This window comes from Schistocerca piceifrons, chromosome X (genome assembly GCF_021461385.2).
Source record: "Schistocerca piceifrons isolate TAMUIC-IGC-003096 chromosome X, iqSchPice1.1, whole genome shotgun sequence".
In the NCBI taxonomy this organism is placed as follows: domain Eukaryota; kingdom Metazoa; phylum Arthropoda; class Insecta; order Orthoptera; family Acrididae; genus Schistocerca; species Schistocerca piceifrons.
This window is the reverse complement of record NC_060149.1, coordinates 64,048,899-64,068,335: the sequence shown is the minus strand read 5'-3', so window position 1 is coordinate 64,068,335 and position 19,437 is coordinate 64,048,899. Positions and strand designations below refer to the sequence as shown.

The following is a 19,437-nucleotide window of genomic DNA, read 5'->3' as shown; positions in this document are numbered from 1 at the left end:
GGCTGACAACGATGAGTCTACTAATGGTTCGTACACGCCTTAACACAAGCATTCTTTGGGCCGGGCGTCTGGGCACCGCGTTCTGGAATTTTTCACACAACGCACCCTGTGCAGTTTGGGGTCCATGCCTACCTTCACAGAAGTCATATGACATAGCGTGATGAACACCTGCACTCACACAGAGAATCGTACGAATAAAACGGAGAATGTACTTTATTCTCCGCATTTCAGAGAACGTTCTAAGGTTCGCATGAATAAAGTGAGTCGGAGAATATACTTCACCTGAGAATGTTCTCAGCTTAAGTAAAAGGGTGGGGGAAGTTGCTCAAGGCGAAGAACTTTCTCTGATTTCGTATGAATAAAATTAGAGAAGTTCCTCACAAGTGGGGAACAGTCCCCGTTTTTTGACGTGAGGTCTGTAGAATACTTCGAGCTGAGTAAGTTCTGTTGAGGTTAAGTTTTACCTAGTTTGTTTTTTAGTAAAAATGGCAAAATTTATATCACTCCGAAGGCAAAAAAGACCTACGTAGCCCGACGAAATACTAAAGTGAGAAAGTGTAGAAGTTCATACTGGCTTAACATTAAAAACATTATTTGGCTGGCAAACTTCCTTCCCGAAAATAATGAAAGAAGAGGGGGGCAACTTTTCAAACGGAGGAAAAATGAAACAATTTTTGTGCTGTTTAGCAGACCCAGGTTTGTAGACTGGTGTAGGAGATGACTTAGGTATACACCAAACAACTGTGTCACTGACGTTTTCAGATGTTCATCATCATGTTTTGTCACAGCATAAACCTTATATTTTGTTATGTTAGAAATAAATAAGTGGATCAGAAAAATTAATAATTGGCATATTACAAACCTAGCGATCTGTTTCTCGTAACAAAACTGACCGAGCGACCACTTAAGTACTTGGCGCGCGAACCGTGGCACAAACTCATTGTTTCAGCTCCAATCCTTATCGAAGGATCATTATACGTCACATTTAACAAAAATTATCTCGTGTTAAAAATCTCCGACAGGGTTCAGGTTTCGAGAAGGCTAGATGAAAATGTCTTAAGATTTCGTTCGCATAATGTGTTCACCTAACTTCAATAACGAAAAAGTTTCCCATACGTCGATCGCCAGAGAATACATTTTCGTAAACTGTCCTTGATCGTCTTAATAATTTGCTGCCGCACATAAAAGAAAACCCGAAACGTAATGCAACTCTTCCAGAACACATTGATGCCGATTCCATATTTTTGCATTGAATAGTTTGCCCTGTTTGAGTGAGATTAATGGAATCTAAGACTATCCATGGGTTCTGTGCCAGTCGCGGCAGACGAGACACACCGAGAACTTTCTCAAGGAGGGGACGTCATGACAAAGAACTCCCTCGTCAGAGATTATGCTTGGAATTTTTTTCTATACGAAACTGAGAACCTTTTCAGAATATGTATTTTGCTCTGAGAATCTTATCCTGAGAATATTTTCTTTCTTTTTTTTCATAAAAGGCACAGTCTTAGTTATTAGAACCAGTGCCGTGTGGCCAAAACACATTTCAAAGGAACTTTGTTTTGCACCGACGCCGGCCAGGATGGCCGAGCGGTTCTAGGCGCTACAGCCTGGAACCGCCCGACCGCTGCGGTCGCAGGTTCGAATCCTGCCTTGGGTATGGATGTGTGTGATGTCCTTAGGTTAGTTAGGTTTAAGTAGTTCTAAGCTCTAGGGGACTGATGACCTCAGAAGTTAAGTCCCATAGCGCTCAGAGCCATTTGAACCATATTGCACCGACGGGTAGTCTTTCGAGAACGCTGTGTAAGGGGAAATCAGTAACAAATAGAGATCTCTGCATTCCGTAAGAAGCAAAAGAGCTGGATTGAGTTCAGGAATTCTTTTCTCGTTGTAAATGGATGGACCAATTTTCTGGCTTCGCTTCACGTGGGGTGAACGCAATCTTGCCTAAAAAGTCACAAGCGGGCTCTACATTGGTTAATCTTAAAAAATAGCAGAGAAGAGGAAGTCAGGGCACCACTTTCCGAGAAATACGATGTGGAGATTAGATATTTCCTGAAGTGGAAAACTTATCTGAGGAGTGGTAATACAGCTTACAAGGGAACCTCCCCATCGCACCCCCCTCAGATTTAGTTATAAGTTGGCACAGTGGATAGGCCTTGAAAAACTGAACACAGATCAATTGAGAAAACAGGAAGAAGATGTGTAGAACTGTGAAAAAATAAGCAAAATATACAAACTGAGTAGTTCAAGGGAAGATAAGCAACAATAAGGACGGTTGGAATGCAGGAGCGCCGTGGTCTCGTGGTAACGTGAGCAGCTGCGGAACGAAAGGTCCTAGGTTCAAATCTTCCATCAAGTGTAAATTATAATTTTTTATTTTCAGTTTATGTGACAAACTCTTATGTTTTCATCACTTTTTTGGGAGTGATTATCACATCCACAAGAAAACCTAAATCGGGCAAGGTAGAAGCATCTTTTTACCCATTCGCCAAGTGTACAAGTTAGGTGGGTCGACAACATATTCCTGTCATGTGACGCACATGCCGTCACCAGTGTCGTATAGAATATATCAGATGTGTTTTCCTGTGGAGGAATCGGTTGACCTATGACCTTACGATCAAATGTTTTCTGTTCCCATTGGAGAGGCACGTCCTTTCGTCTACTATTCGCACGGTTTTGCAGTGCGGTCGCAAAACAGAGACACTAAACTTATTACAGTGAACAGAGATGTCAATGAACGAACGGATAGATAATAACCATGCAAAAATAAAGAAAGTAAAATTTTCAGTCGAGGGAAGACTTGAACCAAGTATCTTTCGTTCAGTAGCTGCTCACGCTACCACGGGACCACGGCGCTTCTAAGCACACTTCGTCCATGATGTTGCTTATGTGGCCCATGGACTACTCAGTTTGTATATTTTGCTTGTTGTTTCACAGTTCCACACTTCTTCCTGTTTTCTCAATTGATCTGTGTTCAGTTTATCAAGGCCTATCCACTGTGCCAACTTATAACTAAATCTGAGGGGGGTGCGATGGGGAGGTTCCCTTGTTAGGATCGTCTGAGAACTTCGTGCATCGTAATGAAACAGTCGGTTAACGTTATAAAACTTTTGCTACGAGGGGAGTGTGTTGTCTTATTGACAAAAACAGCAGTAGCCAGCATTTTTCGGAGCCTTTTTCACTGACGCATGGGAACTGGGGTGGGCATGTAGAGAGGAGAAAATCTCGGTGCTGGTAGAGAACACTTCGGCTGGTGACTCGGAACGATGCGCTTCAGCTGCGGACACAGAATGATACGCTTGATCTGGGGACACGGAAGTAAGCGCGGCATCTGCAGACGTAGGGAAGTGCTGTACTAGCGATCAACAGCTGATGTGTTGCAGTCCGTAGCAGATGACGGCCCCCACAACGTGCCACGCCACTGAGTGCAGAATGTGTTGAGAAGCCGCAGCTTGGGCGAGTAAGATATGAGAATTACCGGAAACTGATAGTCGTGTTGTTAGGATCGATTACGTTCTGCAAATCTTATCCTTTCCTCGAGTGACTGAAGGCTCATTCGTGTCTTGATCACTGATGTTATTTGTTTGTGGTATTTTCCGATTCTTCTGGCAGATTCAATCACTGTGTGTCCACTGCGGATTTGTCATCCCATAACTCATTGGCAGATTCCGGTTTTATCCTATTCACCTAAACTATCCAGTCTTTACCGTGACATTCAAGTATTAGATTAGAGCCGTCCCATGTCAGTAATTGGCAGTTTTCGTATTGTCTGCATTTGTTGAGATCGAAAAAAATCTTGTAATGACTTCTTATTCATGCATATGTTAGCAGGGAGCTTTACAACAAACAGGAATTAATATGGACCATTGTTTTATTTCACAGTTAGATGAACACCCTGTTTGCCACCTCTGTCCTAGTAGTTATCCGTTGTCCGTTGCACGACATCTTTTATTAAATGTGTATGAGTACATGGAGAGTGACCTGACTATCGGCCAGTCCAGAAGATATGGACCATTTCGATATCCACACGGGTATGTCTAAAGCTCAGCTGTACTCTCACAGGCGGTGTTGTAGACCGAAACGAGACTATTGTCTGGAGCTCGGTGATCAACTTTGGATCGATACTGCGGAGGAATGGACACATGAGTAGGAAGGTGGAAGCAGAATGAGGATTCGGAGCTAATATAGTGGATGTGAGTTGGAGGAATGAGTTTGCTGGGGGGGGGGGGGGGGGGCATATTTGAGGGTTGAAGTTGTAAGTAGGCTGTTTAGGTTTTTATGTTGGTAACGCCACGTAGCGCTCTATATGAAAATCACTGACTGTGCTGTGTGAAGTCTGTGGCTGGTTTGCGTTGTTGGAATATTTGCTATTGTAGTGTTGGGCAGTTGGAATATTTGCTATTGTAGTGTTGGGCAGTTGGATGTGAACAGCGCGTAGCGTTGCACAGTTGGAGGTGAGCCGCCAGCAGTGGTGGATGTGGGGAGAGAGATGGCAGAATTTTAAGAGGGACAATCAGGACGTGTGTCCATCAGAAAGAGTAAATTTGTAATATTGGATGTCATGAACTGATATATATATGATGACTTTTGAACATTATTAAGGTAAATACATTGTTTGTTCTCTATGAAAATCTTTCATTTGCTAACTATGCCTATCTGTAGTTAGTACCTTCAGTAGTTAGAATCTTTTATTCAGCTGGCAGTATTGGCGCACGCTGTATTGCAGTAGTTTGAGTAACGATTTTTGTGAGGTAAGTGATTCATGAAAGGCATAGGTTATTGTTAGTGAGGACCATTCTTTTGTACGGATTATTGAAACTCAGATTGCGTTGCGCTAAAAAAATATTGTGTGTCAGTTTAGTGATGATCAGAATAAGTAAAGAGATAAATGTCTGGGTACGTTCAGTTTTGCTCAGCTGTTTGAAAATCAAATAACATAAGAGGTTTATCAGCACAGTAATTCATTAATTTTTCTAAGGGGATGTTTCATAAAGTGAAGGCAAAGTATCTTGCCACGCCTGCAGAGGGGACAAGATGCGGCTGGATGGGGTTCTGCTATGCACAGTAGAATGGGAATTGGATTAGACAAGGACTATAGACACGAGAAAAGGAAATGGAGTCTGTCGCGAAAGAATTTAGATGAAATTCATGACAGGCGGCCAGCGTGACTTGTTGAAGGGTATAGGTCTGGATATTTTGCAGATCGATGTTAACAAAATGAATATCTTCGGCATCATGAATGCTTAGTATCCTCGCCAGACTCGAATATCACGACGGAAATTGACGCACCAGCGTTGGCCATCCATGGGTGGCATGGATTTCGTGTCAGTTGGGAAGACCGTCAGGCAGCATAAGCTGCGAGGAACGTGTGCGCACTTCCTAATCCAGTTGTGTCAATTTTTCCGATGCTTTTCAATTGCCGACGTTATTTTCGCATTTAACTACTCACTTGCTCTTGGTTTTTCTCTCGGTTTGCTATCGTGGCTTAGTTTGTGCGCTATTGACGATTTTTCGCTTTCGTGTTTTGGAATACTCTCGGTTTGTCCTTTCGGGTTTGTGCACTATCCTCGCCGTCGACCACTAGATCCTAAAGGCCACATGGTAATCCCACATCTGGGTAGTGCGTTACTACAGAATGGTTTGGATGGAGTGTCGTATCGAGAGGGCAGATGGGGACAGCAACTCAGAATTTTTGGGGGAAACGTTGCCTTACATTAATGGGGGAAGGTAGGGTCGTATAGGTAACAGATATTATATTGGGGTGGGGATTGCAGGTTGGGAAATTGTTCCATGGGGGATCTGACTTTGCAATGGGGACAAGGGGGCAATTTGTAGAATCGTAGGTCAGATGGTCCCTGTACGTTAAGCATTTCAGACAACTGTGTGGTTTGGTCAGGAAGATTCAGCGTTATGTCTCTGGTAGTAAATCAGTAATTGGGTAAATTAGTAATTGGGTAATCGATAAAAAGGGTTCTGAGAGTATTTAGACAAATATGGGACTAGGGCTACTGCAGATGAGAAGGTTCTTTGGAACTGGAAATTGAGGTTGATGTCGAGTTCTCACTCAGCCTCCTCTGCTGTTAGCTAAGCATCAACTCTCTTCATTAGAACAACCATGAGGTAGGGGTACTTCGTTACAGGAGAACTAAGTGGGCACAAAGATTAAGGGTGAATGAAGGTTACAGCAGGAAGTTTTTACAGCAGGAGGGAATAGAAAATCAGTTGCATCAGTTCCCCATACTATTAGCTTTTGGTGCCTTCCTCTGTATCCGATGTCTCTAACGGACCACTGTGTGGTGACGCTCGATTAGGAGGTAACTAATTCGAGTTTTCACCACCAGTATTTGGCCGCCAAGGTGGCGTAACGTTCCTGTCCACCAAACGTTGGACGAATGTCTCGGATTAAAGTCCCAACCTCTCTGCAGTGTCTCATGAAGTGAGGCCGTGTTATACTGTTAATGGTGGTCCTTCCGTCAGATGGGAAAGTTAAGCAAGGCAGTCCGCTTGGTGCTGTTCAAGAGGAGTAAGTTATGTATGGGCGATCATCATTATACAAGACATCAGTGACACGATGATATACACACACATACCAATTGAAGTCACCAACACGCTTAAAACGCACCTCTCATACACAGTGTGAAAATGAGCCATTGTGCGTTGTGGGAGAAAACGCTTTCCACTTAGGCTTCGAACAACACTTCAGCGTCTCCCAGTTAACAATATCATACGACACTCTTTTTGTCTTTTTATCACCTTTTGGTGATACGATAGTGTTCATGACGTGGCAAACAGAATAACCACTACTAACGCATTCACATGTCTGACAAGTTCGCAATAGCCCCCTTTTCTTGATTCCACTAAGTTACACAGAGCACATTATAGTAGGACTCACGTGATGCAGTCGATGATGGGGCAGACGGAGAGGCAGAGGGCGCAGCCCGTGCAGTCGTCCGTGACCCGCGCCATGTGCGTCTCAGGGTCGAACTGGATGGCCTGGTAGCCAGAGTCGTTGCACGCCATATAGCACTTCCCACAGTTGATGCACAGGTCCTGGAAAACACATCACATGCCGGTATAAAAAACTACAGCTTTGCCACAACTTCAGCGATAATCGTACTTTGTCTCATCGTTGATTTTTTTTTAGTTATTGAAATACACTACTGGCCATTAAAATTGCTACACCACGAAGATGACGTGCTACAGACGAGAAATTTAACCGACAGGAAGAAGATGCTGTGATATGCAAACGATTAGCTTTTCAGAGCTTTCACACAAGGTTGGCGCTGCAGTCATGGACTGTGCGGCTGGTCCCGGCGAAGGTTCGAGTCCTCCCTCGGGCATGGGTGTGTGTGTGTGTTTGTCCTTAGGATAATTTAGGTTAAGTAGCGTGTAAGTTTATGGACTGATGACCTTAGCAGTAAAGCCCCATAAGATTAAAAAAATATCACCTACAATGTGCTGACATGAGGTACGTTTCCAGCCGATTTCTCATACACAAACAGCAGTTGACCGGCGTTGCCTAGTGAAACGTTGTTGTGATGCCTCGTGTAAGGAGGAGAAATGCGTTCCATCACGTTTCCGACTTTGATAAAGGTCGGATTGTAGCGTATCGCGATTGCGGTTTATCGTATAGCGACATTGCTGCTCGCGTTGGTAGAGATCCAATGCTGTTAGCAGAATATGGAATCGGTAGGTTCAGAAGGGTAATACGGAACGCCGAGCTGGATCCCACCGGCCTCGTGTCACTAGCAGTCGAGATGACAGTCATCTTATCCGCATGGCTGTAACGGATCGTGCAGCCACGTCTCGATCCCTGAGTCAACAGATGGGGACGTTTCCAAGACACAACCATCTGCACGAACAGTTCGACGACGTTTCTAGCAGCATGGACTATCAGCTCGGAGACCGTGGCTGCGGTTACCCTTGTCGCTGAATCTCAGACAGGAGCGCCTGCGATGGTGTACTGAACGACAAACCTGGGCGCACGAATGGCAAAACGTCATTTTTTCGGATGAATCCATGTTCTTTTTACAGCATCATGATGGTCGCATCCGTGTTTGGCGACATCGCAGTGAAAGCACATTGGACGCGTGTATTCATCGCCATACTGGCGTATCACCCGGCGTGATGGTATGGGGTGCCATTGGTTACACGTCTCGGTCACCTCTTGTTCGTATTGACGGCACTTTGAACAGTGGACGTTACATTTCAGATGTGTTACGACCCGTGGCTCTTCCCTTCATTTGATCCCTGCGAAATCCTACATTTCAGTAGGATAATGCACGATCGCATGTTGCAGGTCTTGTACGGGCCTTTCTGGATACAGAAAATGTTCGACTGCTGCCCTGGCCAGCATATTCTCCAGATCTCTCACCAACTGAAAACGTCTGGTCAATGGTGGCCGAGCAACTGGCTCGTCACAATACGCCAGTCACTACTCTTGATGAACTGTGGTATCGTGTTGAAGCTGCATGGCCAGCTTTACCTGTTCACGCCAGCCAAGCTCTGTTTGACTCAATGCCCAGGCATATCAAGGCCGTTATTACGGCCACAGGTGGTTGTTCTGGGTACTGATTTCTCAGGATCTATGGACCCAAATTGCGTGTAAATGTTATCACATGTCAGTTCTAGTATAATATATTTGTCCAATGAATACCCGTTTATCATCTGCATTTCTTCTTGGTGTAACAATTTTAATGGCCAGTAGTGTACTTTAGGTAGAGAGACGTTACACAATTTTTCTGACCAGTTTAAGTGATTATTTTAGGTCTAATGCAGAATCGCACATTGTCTCTGAATCGTAAAAATCAGAATTAAACAGCAGAATAGACTAAGGTCACCTGATACCCATATGCTCTAGAAGAATGCAGCAAGAACACGTGAAAAAGTGTCGGTTATTTAGCCCTACATCTTTGTGCCAGGGTTTAATTAATTGTGTAGGGCGGTGGTTATACATCGATACGTGTAATTCTAACATGGATAGAGTCCAATGTTCTTCGAACTGGGCTATAAGAAAGTACATTCATCCGCCACTGGTACACAAAACAGTTACACGAATTCGTGGCTCGACTATATAACTTTTTCCTATGTGGTCGAAGGTAGACAGCAGAAAATGTACATTCTCGGGTGATACGACAGCTGTCGTTCACAAGGAGCTGCCTGCTTCACTGTGCAGATTGCAGGAAAATATAATGAACTGGAAAAAGAATTAAACTCAAAGTGAGCCATGCGACGCCAACCGGTCAGCCTGCCAGCCTCTGCCATACTACGTCATTTGGGTATGGTATGCAGGGACGTGGGTTTTTCCAAAGCAGCCACTTCTCATTCAAGTAGCTCCTCAACCGGCCCCACGAGACTGAGTGTTCTACGTTACAGTACTCCCACCAAGGAAACACACTTGGCAGTATCACTAATTGAACCTGGGGTGAGTGACACAACATTACCATTGGAAACAGCTCACAAACCACAACAAACACTGAATAACCAATTCCGCAGACCGAAAGTGAGGAGAGGGGCTGGTGCAATTGTTTTGTATTAGCCAATTACACCATTACTGAGAAATGCACAGAAGTATGATTTTCAACACAAACTTATGTTGTTTTATGTAAACCTGTTATTATTTTTATCACAACTGAAAATAGAAAAAAATACTTAATCAGTGCTGTTTCTTATATTGTAAAATGTTAATTACATCCAGAGTAACTTGTAACGTAAAGTTGACGCTTGAGGAACTCCTCAGCAGTTCAAACCTGTGTATCGGAGGGAACCGAATTAATTAGGGATACAAAAAGAACAGTGATGTAATGTAGGTACAGAAGAGACATGAACAGCACGTTACGGCCACATGCTAACAGTTTTATCAGTCTTTTTCTCTGAAAAATGCTGTACGGCACTGATCTGTTAGAAGAAAATGAACATTAACATGAGAATGTACTTAAACATTTTTTTTTGTTTTCAATTACAGAATGTAAAAGAGTGTGCCCTGACATTTCAGGCCAATAAATGTTCAAAGTGGTACCGATCATTTGCCGCCCACATTTGCAATCTACCGCGTAATGAATGTCTTACACGAAGCAGTACATCCGATGTAATGTTGCCACAGGCTGCCTCAATGCGATGTTTCATATCGTCTGGGGTTGTAGACACATCACGGTACACGTTATCCTTTAACGTACCCCATAAAAGAAGTCTAAAGGAGTAAGATCAGGAGAACGGGCTGGCCAATTTATGTGTCCACCACGTCCTACGAAACGCCCGTCGAACATTCTGTCAAAGTGTCAGCCTAGCGTTCATTGCAGAATGTGCAGGAGCACCATCATGTTGATACCACATACGTCTGCGCGCTTCCAGCGGGACAATTTCTAGAAACGTTGGCAGATCATTTTGTAGAAACTCGATGTATGTTGCAGCTGTTTGGGTGTCTTCCATGAACTGAGGACCAATGAGATGGTCGTCAATTACGCCGCACCATACATTTACATTCCACGGTCGCTGTCGCTCTACCTGTCGAAGCCAGCCAAGATTTTTAACGGACCAATAATGCATGTTTCGTAAATTCACTGCACCGTGGTTTGTGAAGCCTGCTTTATCGGTAAACAGGTAGAACTGCAACGCATTCTCTGTTAAAACCCATCGACAGAAATTGACTCTGTTATTAAAGTCATCTCCATGTAACGGCTGCTGCAGCGGCAAATGATACGGGGCCGAGCGGTTCTAGGCGCTACAGTCTAGAACCGCGCGACCGCTGCGTCGCAGGTTCGAATCTTGCCTCGGGCATGGATGTGTGTGATGTCCATAGGTTAGTTAGGTTTAAGTAGTTCTAAGTTCTAGGGGACTGATGACCTCAGAAGTTAAAAAAAATGGTTCAAATGGCTCTGAGCACTATGGGACTTAACTGCTGAGGTCATCAGTCCTCTAGAACTTAGAACTACTTAAACCTAACTAACCTAAGGACATCACACACATCCATGCCCGAGGCAGGATTCGAACCTGCGACCGTAGCGGTAGCGCTGTTCCAGACTATAGCCCCTAGAACCGCTCGGCCACCTCGGCCGGCCTCAGAAGTTAAGTCCCATACTGCTCAGAGCCATTTGATACGGGTGAAATTTGTGACGATGAAGTATGCGCATTACACTACTTTGACTCATTGCACTGCCTCTAGCGATGTCACGTGAACTCATGTGTGGTTTCACGGCAACAGCAGCTAACACACCAACTGCACCTGCTTCTCCTGTGATGGGTTTGTTACGGACCCGTTTGCGTGTTACGACCATACCTGTTGCATACAATTGTTTGTAGATGTTTTCAAATGTGCGGCGCGTTGGATGATCTCTGTTCAAATGGTTCAAATGGCTCTGCGCACTATGAGACTTAACTTCTGAGGTCATCAGTCGCCTAGAACTTAGAACTAATTAAACCTACCTAACCTAAGGACATCACACACGTCCATGCCCGAGGCAGGATTCAAACCTGCGACCGTAGCGGTCGCTCGGCTCCAGACTGTAGCGCCTAGAACCGCACGGCCACTCCGGCCGGCGATCTCTGTCCAGGTACCTTTCTGCATACAACCTGCAGGCTGCAGCTGCACTTTGTCTACACACGCCATAGATAAGTATCATCTCTGTCTTTTCAGAGTTAGAAAAAACCATATCCACAGTTCTTACGACACTGTACACACTGTTGCACTTGCGACCTTCTCACGTTCCTACTGTGCGTACTTCGGTTCTTACTTGTGAACAGTACACTGTCACAGACGTACGGTAACGCAGTGTACTACAATTATTCTGAGACACTGAGACAGCCAAACTCGTAAACATCGTAGTCTTCGTAAACATACCCCTACAGTTATTGTTTGTTACAACACGCGACTGAGCGTCTGAGGTTTCAAGCGTCAACTTTACGTTACAAATTACTCCGTATGTACTTAACATTTTACAATGTAACAAACGGAATTGATTAAGAATTGGTTTCTATTTTCAGTTGTGCTAAAAATAATAACAGGTTTCCATTTAAAAAACGTAAGTATGTGTTGAGAATCATACTTCCGTGCATTTCTCAATGGTTTGTATTAACCAGCTTCTCTCCTCACTTTCAGTCTGTGGAATTGGTTATTCAGTGTTTGTTGTGGTTGGGAGCTGTTTCCAGTGGTAAGTTACGTGACTCACCCTGTACACTACTGGCCATTAAAATTGCTACACCAAGGAAAAATGCAGATGATAAACGGGTATTCATTGGACAAATATATTATACTAGAACTGACATGTGATTCCATTTTCACGCAATGTGGGTGCATAGATCCTGAGAAATCAGTGCCCAGAACAACCACCTATGGCCGTAATAACGGCCTTGGTACGCCTGGGCATTGAGTCAAACAGAGCTTGGATGGCGTGAACAGGTACAACTGCCTATGCAGCTTCAACACGGTACCACAGTTCATCAAGAGTAGTGACTGGCGTATTGTGACGAGCCAGTTGCTCGGCCACCATTGACCAGACGTTTTCAATTGGTGAGAGATCTGGAGAATGTGCTGGCCAGGGCAGCAGTCGAACATTTTCTGTATCCAGAAAGGCCCGTACAGGACCTGCAACACGCGGTCGTGCATTATACTGCTGAAATGTAGGGTTTCGCAGGGATCGATTGAAGGGTAGAGCCACGGGTCGTAACACATCCGAAATGTAACGTCCACTATTCAAAGTGCCGTCAATGCGAACAAGAGGTGACCGAGACGTGTAACCAATGGCACCCCATACCATCACGCCGGGTGATACGCCAGTTTGGCGATGACGAATACACGCTTTCAATGTGCGTTCACCGCAATGTCGCCAAACACGGATGCGACCATCACGATGCTGTAAACAGAACCTGGATTCATCCGAAACAATGACGTTTTGCCATTCATGCACCCAGGTTCGTCGTTCAGTACATCATCGCAGGCGCTTCTGTCTGTGATGAAGCGTCAAGGGTAACCGCAGCCGCGGTCTCCGAGCTGATAGTCCATGCTGCTGCAAACGTTGTCGAACTGTTCGTGCAGATGGTTGTTGTCTTGGAATCGTCCCCATCTGTTGACTCAGGGATCGAGACGTGGCTGCACGATCCATTACAGCCATGCGGATAAGATGCCTGTCATCTCGACTGCTAGCGATACGAGGCCGTTGGGATCCAGCTCGGCGTTCCGTATTACCCTCCTGAACCCACCGATTCCATATTCTGCTAACAGTCTCAACCAACGCGAGCAGCAATGTCGGGATACGATAAACCGCAATCGCGATAGGCTACAATCCGACCTTTATCAAAGTCGGAAACGTGATGGAACGCATTTCTCCTCCTTACACGAAGCATCACAACAACGTTTCACCAGGCAACGCCGGTCAACTGCTGTTTGTGTATGAGAAATCGGTTGGAAACTTTCCTCATGTCAGCAAGTTGTAGGTGTCGCCACCGGCGCCAACCTTGTGTGAATGCTCTGAAAAGCTAATCATTTGCATATCACATCATCTTCTTCCTATCGGTTAAATTTCGCGTCTGTAGCACGTCATCTTCGTGGTGTAGCATTTTTAATGGTCAGTAGTGTATATACACTATGGATATTTAATCTCAACACCATGGCAGGACTTTTAGTAAAACTTTACCGAATATTTATTATGTATACAAACTTTATACAAGCTGTTGAGTACTGCACTACATCATTCAGTGTGAACAATCATAATGTTTTTATAATAAAAGCGAACGCTTTCGGTCAAAACCATAACTTTGGTTTTCAATGTGCACTAGTGCTCTGTAATAAGGAACCGAAATATCAAAGTAGCAATTCCGGAAAGGAAGAATGGTCAACAAACAAAACTTGTAAAACATTTCATTTGTACACTCTTTACTCACCTTCCGATAACAGTCACAATGGATACCGAAGCATGTTCGACACTTCAGTAAAACCACAATGGAGTAACCACAGTCTGATTCGTACACAAATAGAAAACTTCACAAGTATCAGCATAGATGCGTCGAGCAGGGGATGGGCAGAGAGAGAGGGCAGAAGCAGATGGACATAAGGGGGAATGGTTAGGGGGCTATAGACAGAGAGAGTGAGGCAAGAGGTGATGGACAGAGAAAGGTGGAAGGCAGGAGGAGATGAATAGGGCGTGGGGAGCAGGAGATGGATATGAAAGGGGGGGGGGCAGGAGGAGATAAATACAGAGGAGGGGGCAGAGGGGATGGACAGAGAGAAGGGGGGCAGTAGGAGACGAACAAAGAAATGGGGGCAGGAAGGGATGGATAGAGAAGAGGGGCAGAATGGGATGGACAGAGTGCGGAAGAGGAGAAGGAATGAGGAGAAGAGTGTAATATATCTGCTGAACACATACGGGGATGAAGCTGTGGGGAAAAGCCTTATGGTGTGCAAAACTTAAGGTTGAAGGGAACTTTCGCATGATGCGTCAGCGCTAATTAACGTAGCTCGACGACACTTGAAACATACATAGAAAGATCTCCTATAGTATAGTACAGTACGGAAGGGTACTGAAAGAAATATACAATGAGATGAACAGAAACGGAAATGACACTTTTATTATTGATGGTACCCTGGAAATTACAAAAGTCAGGACATGGTTCTCTATAGGGTGTGTGATCACCATTAGCTGGCCGGTGTGGCCGTGCGGTTCTAGGCGCTGCAGTCTGGAACCGCGCTACCGCTACGGTCGCAGGTTCGAATCGTGCTTCGGGCATGGATGTGTGTGATGTCCTTAGGTTAGTTAGGTTTAATTAGTTCTAAGCTCTAGGCGACTGATGACCTCAGAAGTTAAGTCGCATACTTCTCAGAGCCATTTGAACCATTTTTTGTGAGCACCATTGTCAGCAGTTCGTGCTCTGCGAGGTGCTACCATGCTGGCCACAAGGTTTGCAGAGAGTTGTTGTGGTAGAGTATTCCATTCCTCCACCAGGGCAGTTAACTGCTGGATGGTAGCTGGCACTAAAAAGTGTCTCCTCAACGTATCACACACATGCTCAATGTGACTTACGTCAAGGTAACAGGCGGGCTGGTCCATTCGCAGAATATCTTCTCGTTGCAAGAGGTGTTCCACCTTTACATTTCGATGCGGTTGACCATTGTCATCCATAAAAATGAAGTCAGGGCCGAACGCACCCCAAAAAGAGGCACATGGCGACCAAAGTACAATGTCACTATAATGTTGATCGACGAGTGTACTGTGTTCAAAGACTGGGAGATCAGTACAGCCATGCAACATTGTCTCCCCTCAGGGTAACCTCTAAGCCACCAAAACGATCATCTTCGACAATGTTCTTGGGTGCATTATGTGTTCCTACCTCTCGCGATATGAGGGTACGTTCAGAATCACTACTCAGACTGAATCTGCTCGCATTCGAGAAGAACACATTACCCTACTCCTCATTAGTCCAGACCCTGTGCCCTTTCCACCATCGCAAACAGTGCTATTGAAGTGCTGGCGTCAGTGTAACGCACCGTACTGGTCGTCGGGCAAAGAGATTGCGTCCATAAACTGTGAACCGTGAGGTTGCATGAAATCAGGCAAAATCTCACGGAAAGCACCCATACTTCGCAGGAGACACTATTTGTTAGGCATCTTTACGCCTACACTGTGCGCTCAGAACTGAGAAGATCACGTGACGCTGTCAACGGACACATCCGAGGCACTGCCCAACAGATCTGAGCGAAGCTTCATCGGATTTTCACTGTAGTTTCCATTTCACGACCGATCATTCCTTACATTCCAAATTAGACCTTCTGGTGACAAACAGACCCGAACTATTCGAAACAGTTAATGCAGAACAGGGAATCAGCGATCATAAAGCGGTTACTGCATCGATGACTTCAGCTGTAAATAGAAATATTAAAAAAGATAGGAAGATTTTTCTGTTTAGCAAAAGTGACAAAAAGCAGATTTCAGAGTACTTGACGGCTCAACACAAAAGATTTGTCTCAAGTACAGATAGTGTTGAGGGTCAGTGGACAAAGATCAAAACCATCGTACAATATGCGTTAGATGAGTATGTGCCAAGCAAGATCGTAAGAGATGGAAAAGAGCCACCGTGGTACAACAACCGAGTTAGGAAACTGCTGCGGAAGCTAAGGGAACTTCACAGCAAACATAAATATAGCCAAAGCCTTGCAGACAAACAAAAATTACGCGAAGCGAAATGTAGTGTGAGGAGGGCTATTCGAGAGGCGTTCAATGATTTCTACAGTAAAGTTCTATGTACTGACTTGGCAGAAAATCCTAAGAAATTTTGATCTTATGTCAAAGCGGTAGGTGGATCAACTCAAAATATCCAGACACTCTGTGACCAAAATGGTACTGAAACAGAGGATGACAGACTAAAGGCTGAAATACTAAATGTCTTTTTCCAAAGCTGTTTCGCAGAGGAAGACTGCACTGTAGTTCCTTCTCTAGATTGTCGCACAGATGACAAAATGGTAGATATCGAAATAGACGACAGAGGGATAGAGAAACAATTAAAATCGCTCAAAAGAGGAAAGGCCGCTGGACCTGATGGGATACCAGTTCGATTTTACACAGAGTACGCGAAGGAACTTGTCCCCCTTCTTGCAGCGGTGTACCGTAGGTTTCTAGAAGAGCGTAGCGTTCCAAAGGATTGGAAAAGGGCACAGGTAAACCCCCTTCTCAAGAAGGGACGTCGAAAAGATGTGCAGAATTATAGACCTATATCTCTAACGTCGATCAATTGTAGAATTTTGGAACACGTATTATGTTCGAGTATAATGACTTTTCTGGAGACTAGAAATCTACTCTGTAGGAATCAGCACGGGTTTCGATAAAGACGGTCGTGTGAAACCCAGCTCGCGCTATTCGTCCACGGGACTCAGAGGGCCGTAGACACGGGTTCACAGGCAGATGCCGTGTTTCTTGACTTCCGCAAGGTGTTCGATACAGTTCCCCACAGCCGTTTAATGAACAAAGTAAGGGCATATGGACTATCAGACCAATTGTGTGATTGCATCGAAGAGTTCATAGATAACAGAACGTAGCATGTCATTCGCAATGGAGAGAAGTCTTCCGAAGTAAGGGTGATTTCAGGTGTGCCGCAGGGGAGTCTCATAGGACCGTTGCTATTCACAATATACGTAAATGACCTGGTGGATGACATCGGACGTTCACTGAGGCTTTTTGCAGATGATGCTGTGGTGTATCGAGAGGTTGTAACAATGGAAAATTGTACTGAAATGCAGGAGGATCTGCAGCGAATTGACGCATGGTGCAGAGAATGGCAATTGAATCTCAATGTAGGCAAGTGTATTGTGCTGCGAATACATAGAAAGATAGATCCATTATCATTTAGCTACAAAATAGCAGGTCAGCAACTGGAAGCAGTTAATTCCATAAATTATCTGGGAGTACGCATTAGGAGTGATTTAAAATGGAATGATCATATAAAGTTGATCGTCAGTAAAGCAGATGCCAGACTGAGATTCACTGGAAGAATCCTAAGGAAATGCAATCCGAAAACAAAGGAAGTAGGTTACAGTACGCTTGTTCGCCCACTGCTTGAATACTGCTCAGCAGTGTGGGATCCGTACCAGTTAGTGTTGATAGAAGAGATAGAGAAGACCCAACGGAGAGCAGCGCGCTTCGTTACAGGATCATTTAGTAATCGCGAAAACGTTACGGAGATGATAGATAAACTCCAGTGGAAGACTCTGCAGGAGAGACGCTCAGTAGCTCGGTACGGGCTTTTGTTAAAGTTTCGGGAACATACCTTCACCGAAGAGTCAAGCAGTATATTGCTCCCTCCTACGTATATCTCGCGAAGAGACCATGAGGATAAAATCAGAGAGATTAGAGCCCACACAGAAGCATACCGACAATCCTTCTTTCCACGAACAATACGAGACTGGAATAGAAGGGAGAACCGATAGAGGTACTCAGGGTACCCTCCGCCACACACCGTCAGGTGGCTTGCGGAGTATGGATGTAGATGTAAATGTAGATGAACTTGAACCATACATAGAAAGATCTGCTGTAGTACAGTACAGTATGGATGGTTACTGAAAGAAATATACAATGAGATGAGCCGAAACGGAAGTGACACTTTTATTTTTGATGGCACCCTGGAAATTACAAATGTCATGACATGGTTCTCTATAGGGTGTGTGATCACAATTGTCAGCAGTACGTGCTCTGCAACGTGCTACCACTTGGCCACAAGGTTTGTAAAGAGTTGTTGTGGTAGAGTATTCCATTCCTCCACCAGGACAGTTAACTGCTGGATGGTAGCGGGCACTACAACGTGTCTCCTCAACGTATCACACACATGCTCAATGCGACTTACGTCAAGGTAACAGGCGGGCTGGTCCATTCCCTGAATATCCTCCCATCCCAAGAGGTGTTCTTCCACCTCTGCAGTTCGATGCGGTTGGCCATTGTCATCCATAAAAATGAAGTCAGGGCCGAATGCACCCCAGAAAGAGGCACATGGCGACCAAAGTACAATGTCACTATAATGTTGATCGACGAGTGTACTGTGTTCAAAGACTGGGAGGCCAGTACAGCCATGCTACATTATGTCTCCCCTCATTGTAACCTCTGTGCCATCAAAGCGATCATCTTCGACAATTTTCTTGGGTGCATTATGTGTTCCTACCTCTCGCGATGTGAGGGTACATCCAGAATCACTACTCAGACTGAATCTGCTCCCATTCGAGAAGAACACATTACTCTACTCCTCATTAGTCCAGACCCTGTGCCCTTGGCACCATAGCAAACGGTGCTATTGAAGTGCAGGCGTCAATAGAACGAACCGTACTGGACGCCGGGCAAAGAGATCGCGTCCATAAACTGTGAACAGTGAGGTTGCATGAAATCAGGCAAAATCTCGCGGCAAGCACCCATACTTCGCGGGAGACACTATTTGCTAGGTATCTTTGTCCCCATAGTGCGCTCAGAACTGAGAAGATCACGTGACGCTGTCTACGGATACACTCGAAGCACTGACCAACAGATCTGAGCAAAGCTTCATCGGATTTGCACTGTATATTCCAATTCACGACCGATCATTCCTTACATTCCAAATAGTCCTCGTATACAGGGTGTTACAAAAAGGTACGGCCAAACTTTCAGGAAACATTCCTCACACACAAATAAAGAAAGGATGTTATGTGGACATGTGTCCTGAAACGCTTAATTTCCATGTTAGAGCTCATTTTAGTTTCGTCAGTATGTACTGTACTTCCCCGATTCACCGCCAGTTGGCCCAATTGAAGAAAGGTAATGTTGACTTCGGTGCTTGTGCTGACATGCGACTCATTGCTCTACAGTATTAGCATCAAGCACATCAGTACGTAGCATCAACAGGTTAGTGTTCATCACGAACGTGGTTTTGCAGTCAGTGCAATGTTTACAAATGCGGAGTTGGCACATGCCCATTTGATTTATGGATTAGCACGGG

The 19,437-nt window shown here is 44.8% G+C and overlaps 1 protein-coding gene across 1 annotated transcript in view; it reads right to left on the bottom strand.

Annotated features, from left to right (window-relative positions):
- The window catches only part of LOC124721738 (dihydropyrimidine dehydrogenase [NADP(+)]), a 295,913-nt gene that overhangs the window by 14,328 nt on the left and 262,148 nt on the right, over window positions 1-19,437 (bottom strand). Inside the window, exon 18 of the mRNA XM_047246840.1 lies at window positions 6,893-7,050. Coding sequence (XP_047102796.1) covers window positions 6,893-7,050 — 158 coding nt within the window. The remainder of the gene's footprint in view (window positions 1-6,892; window positions 7,051-19,437) is intronic.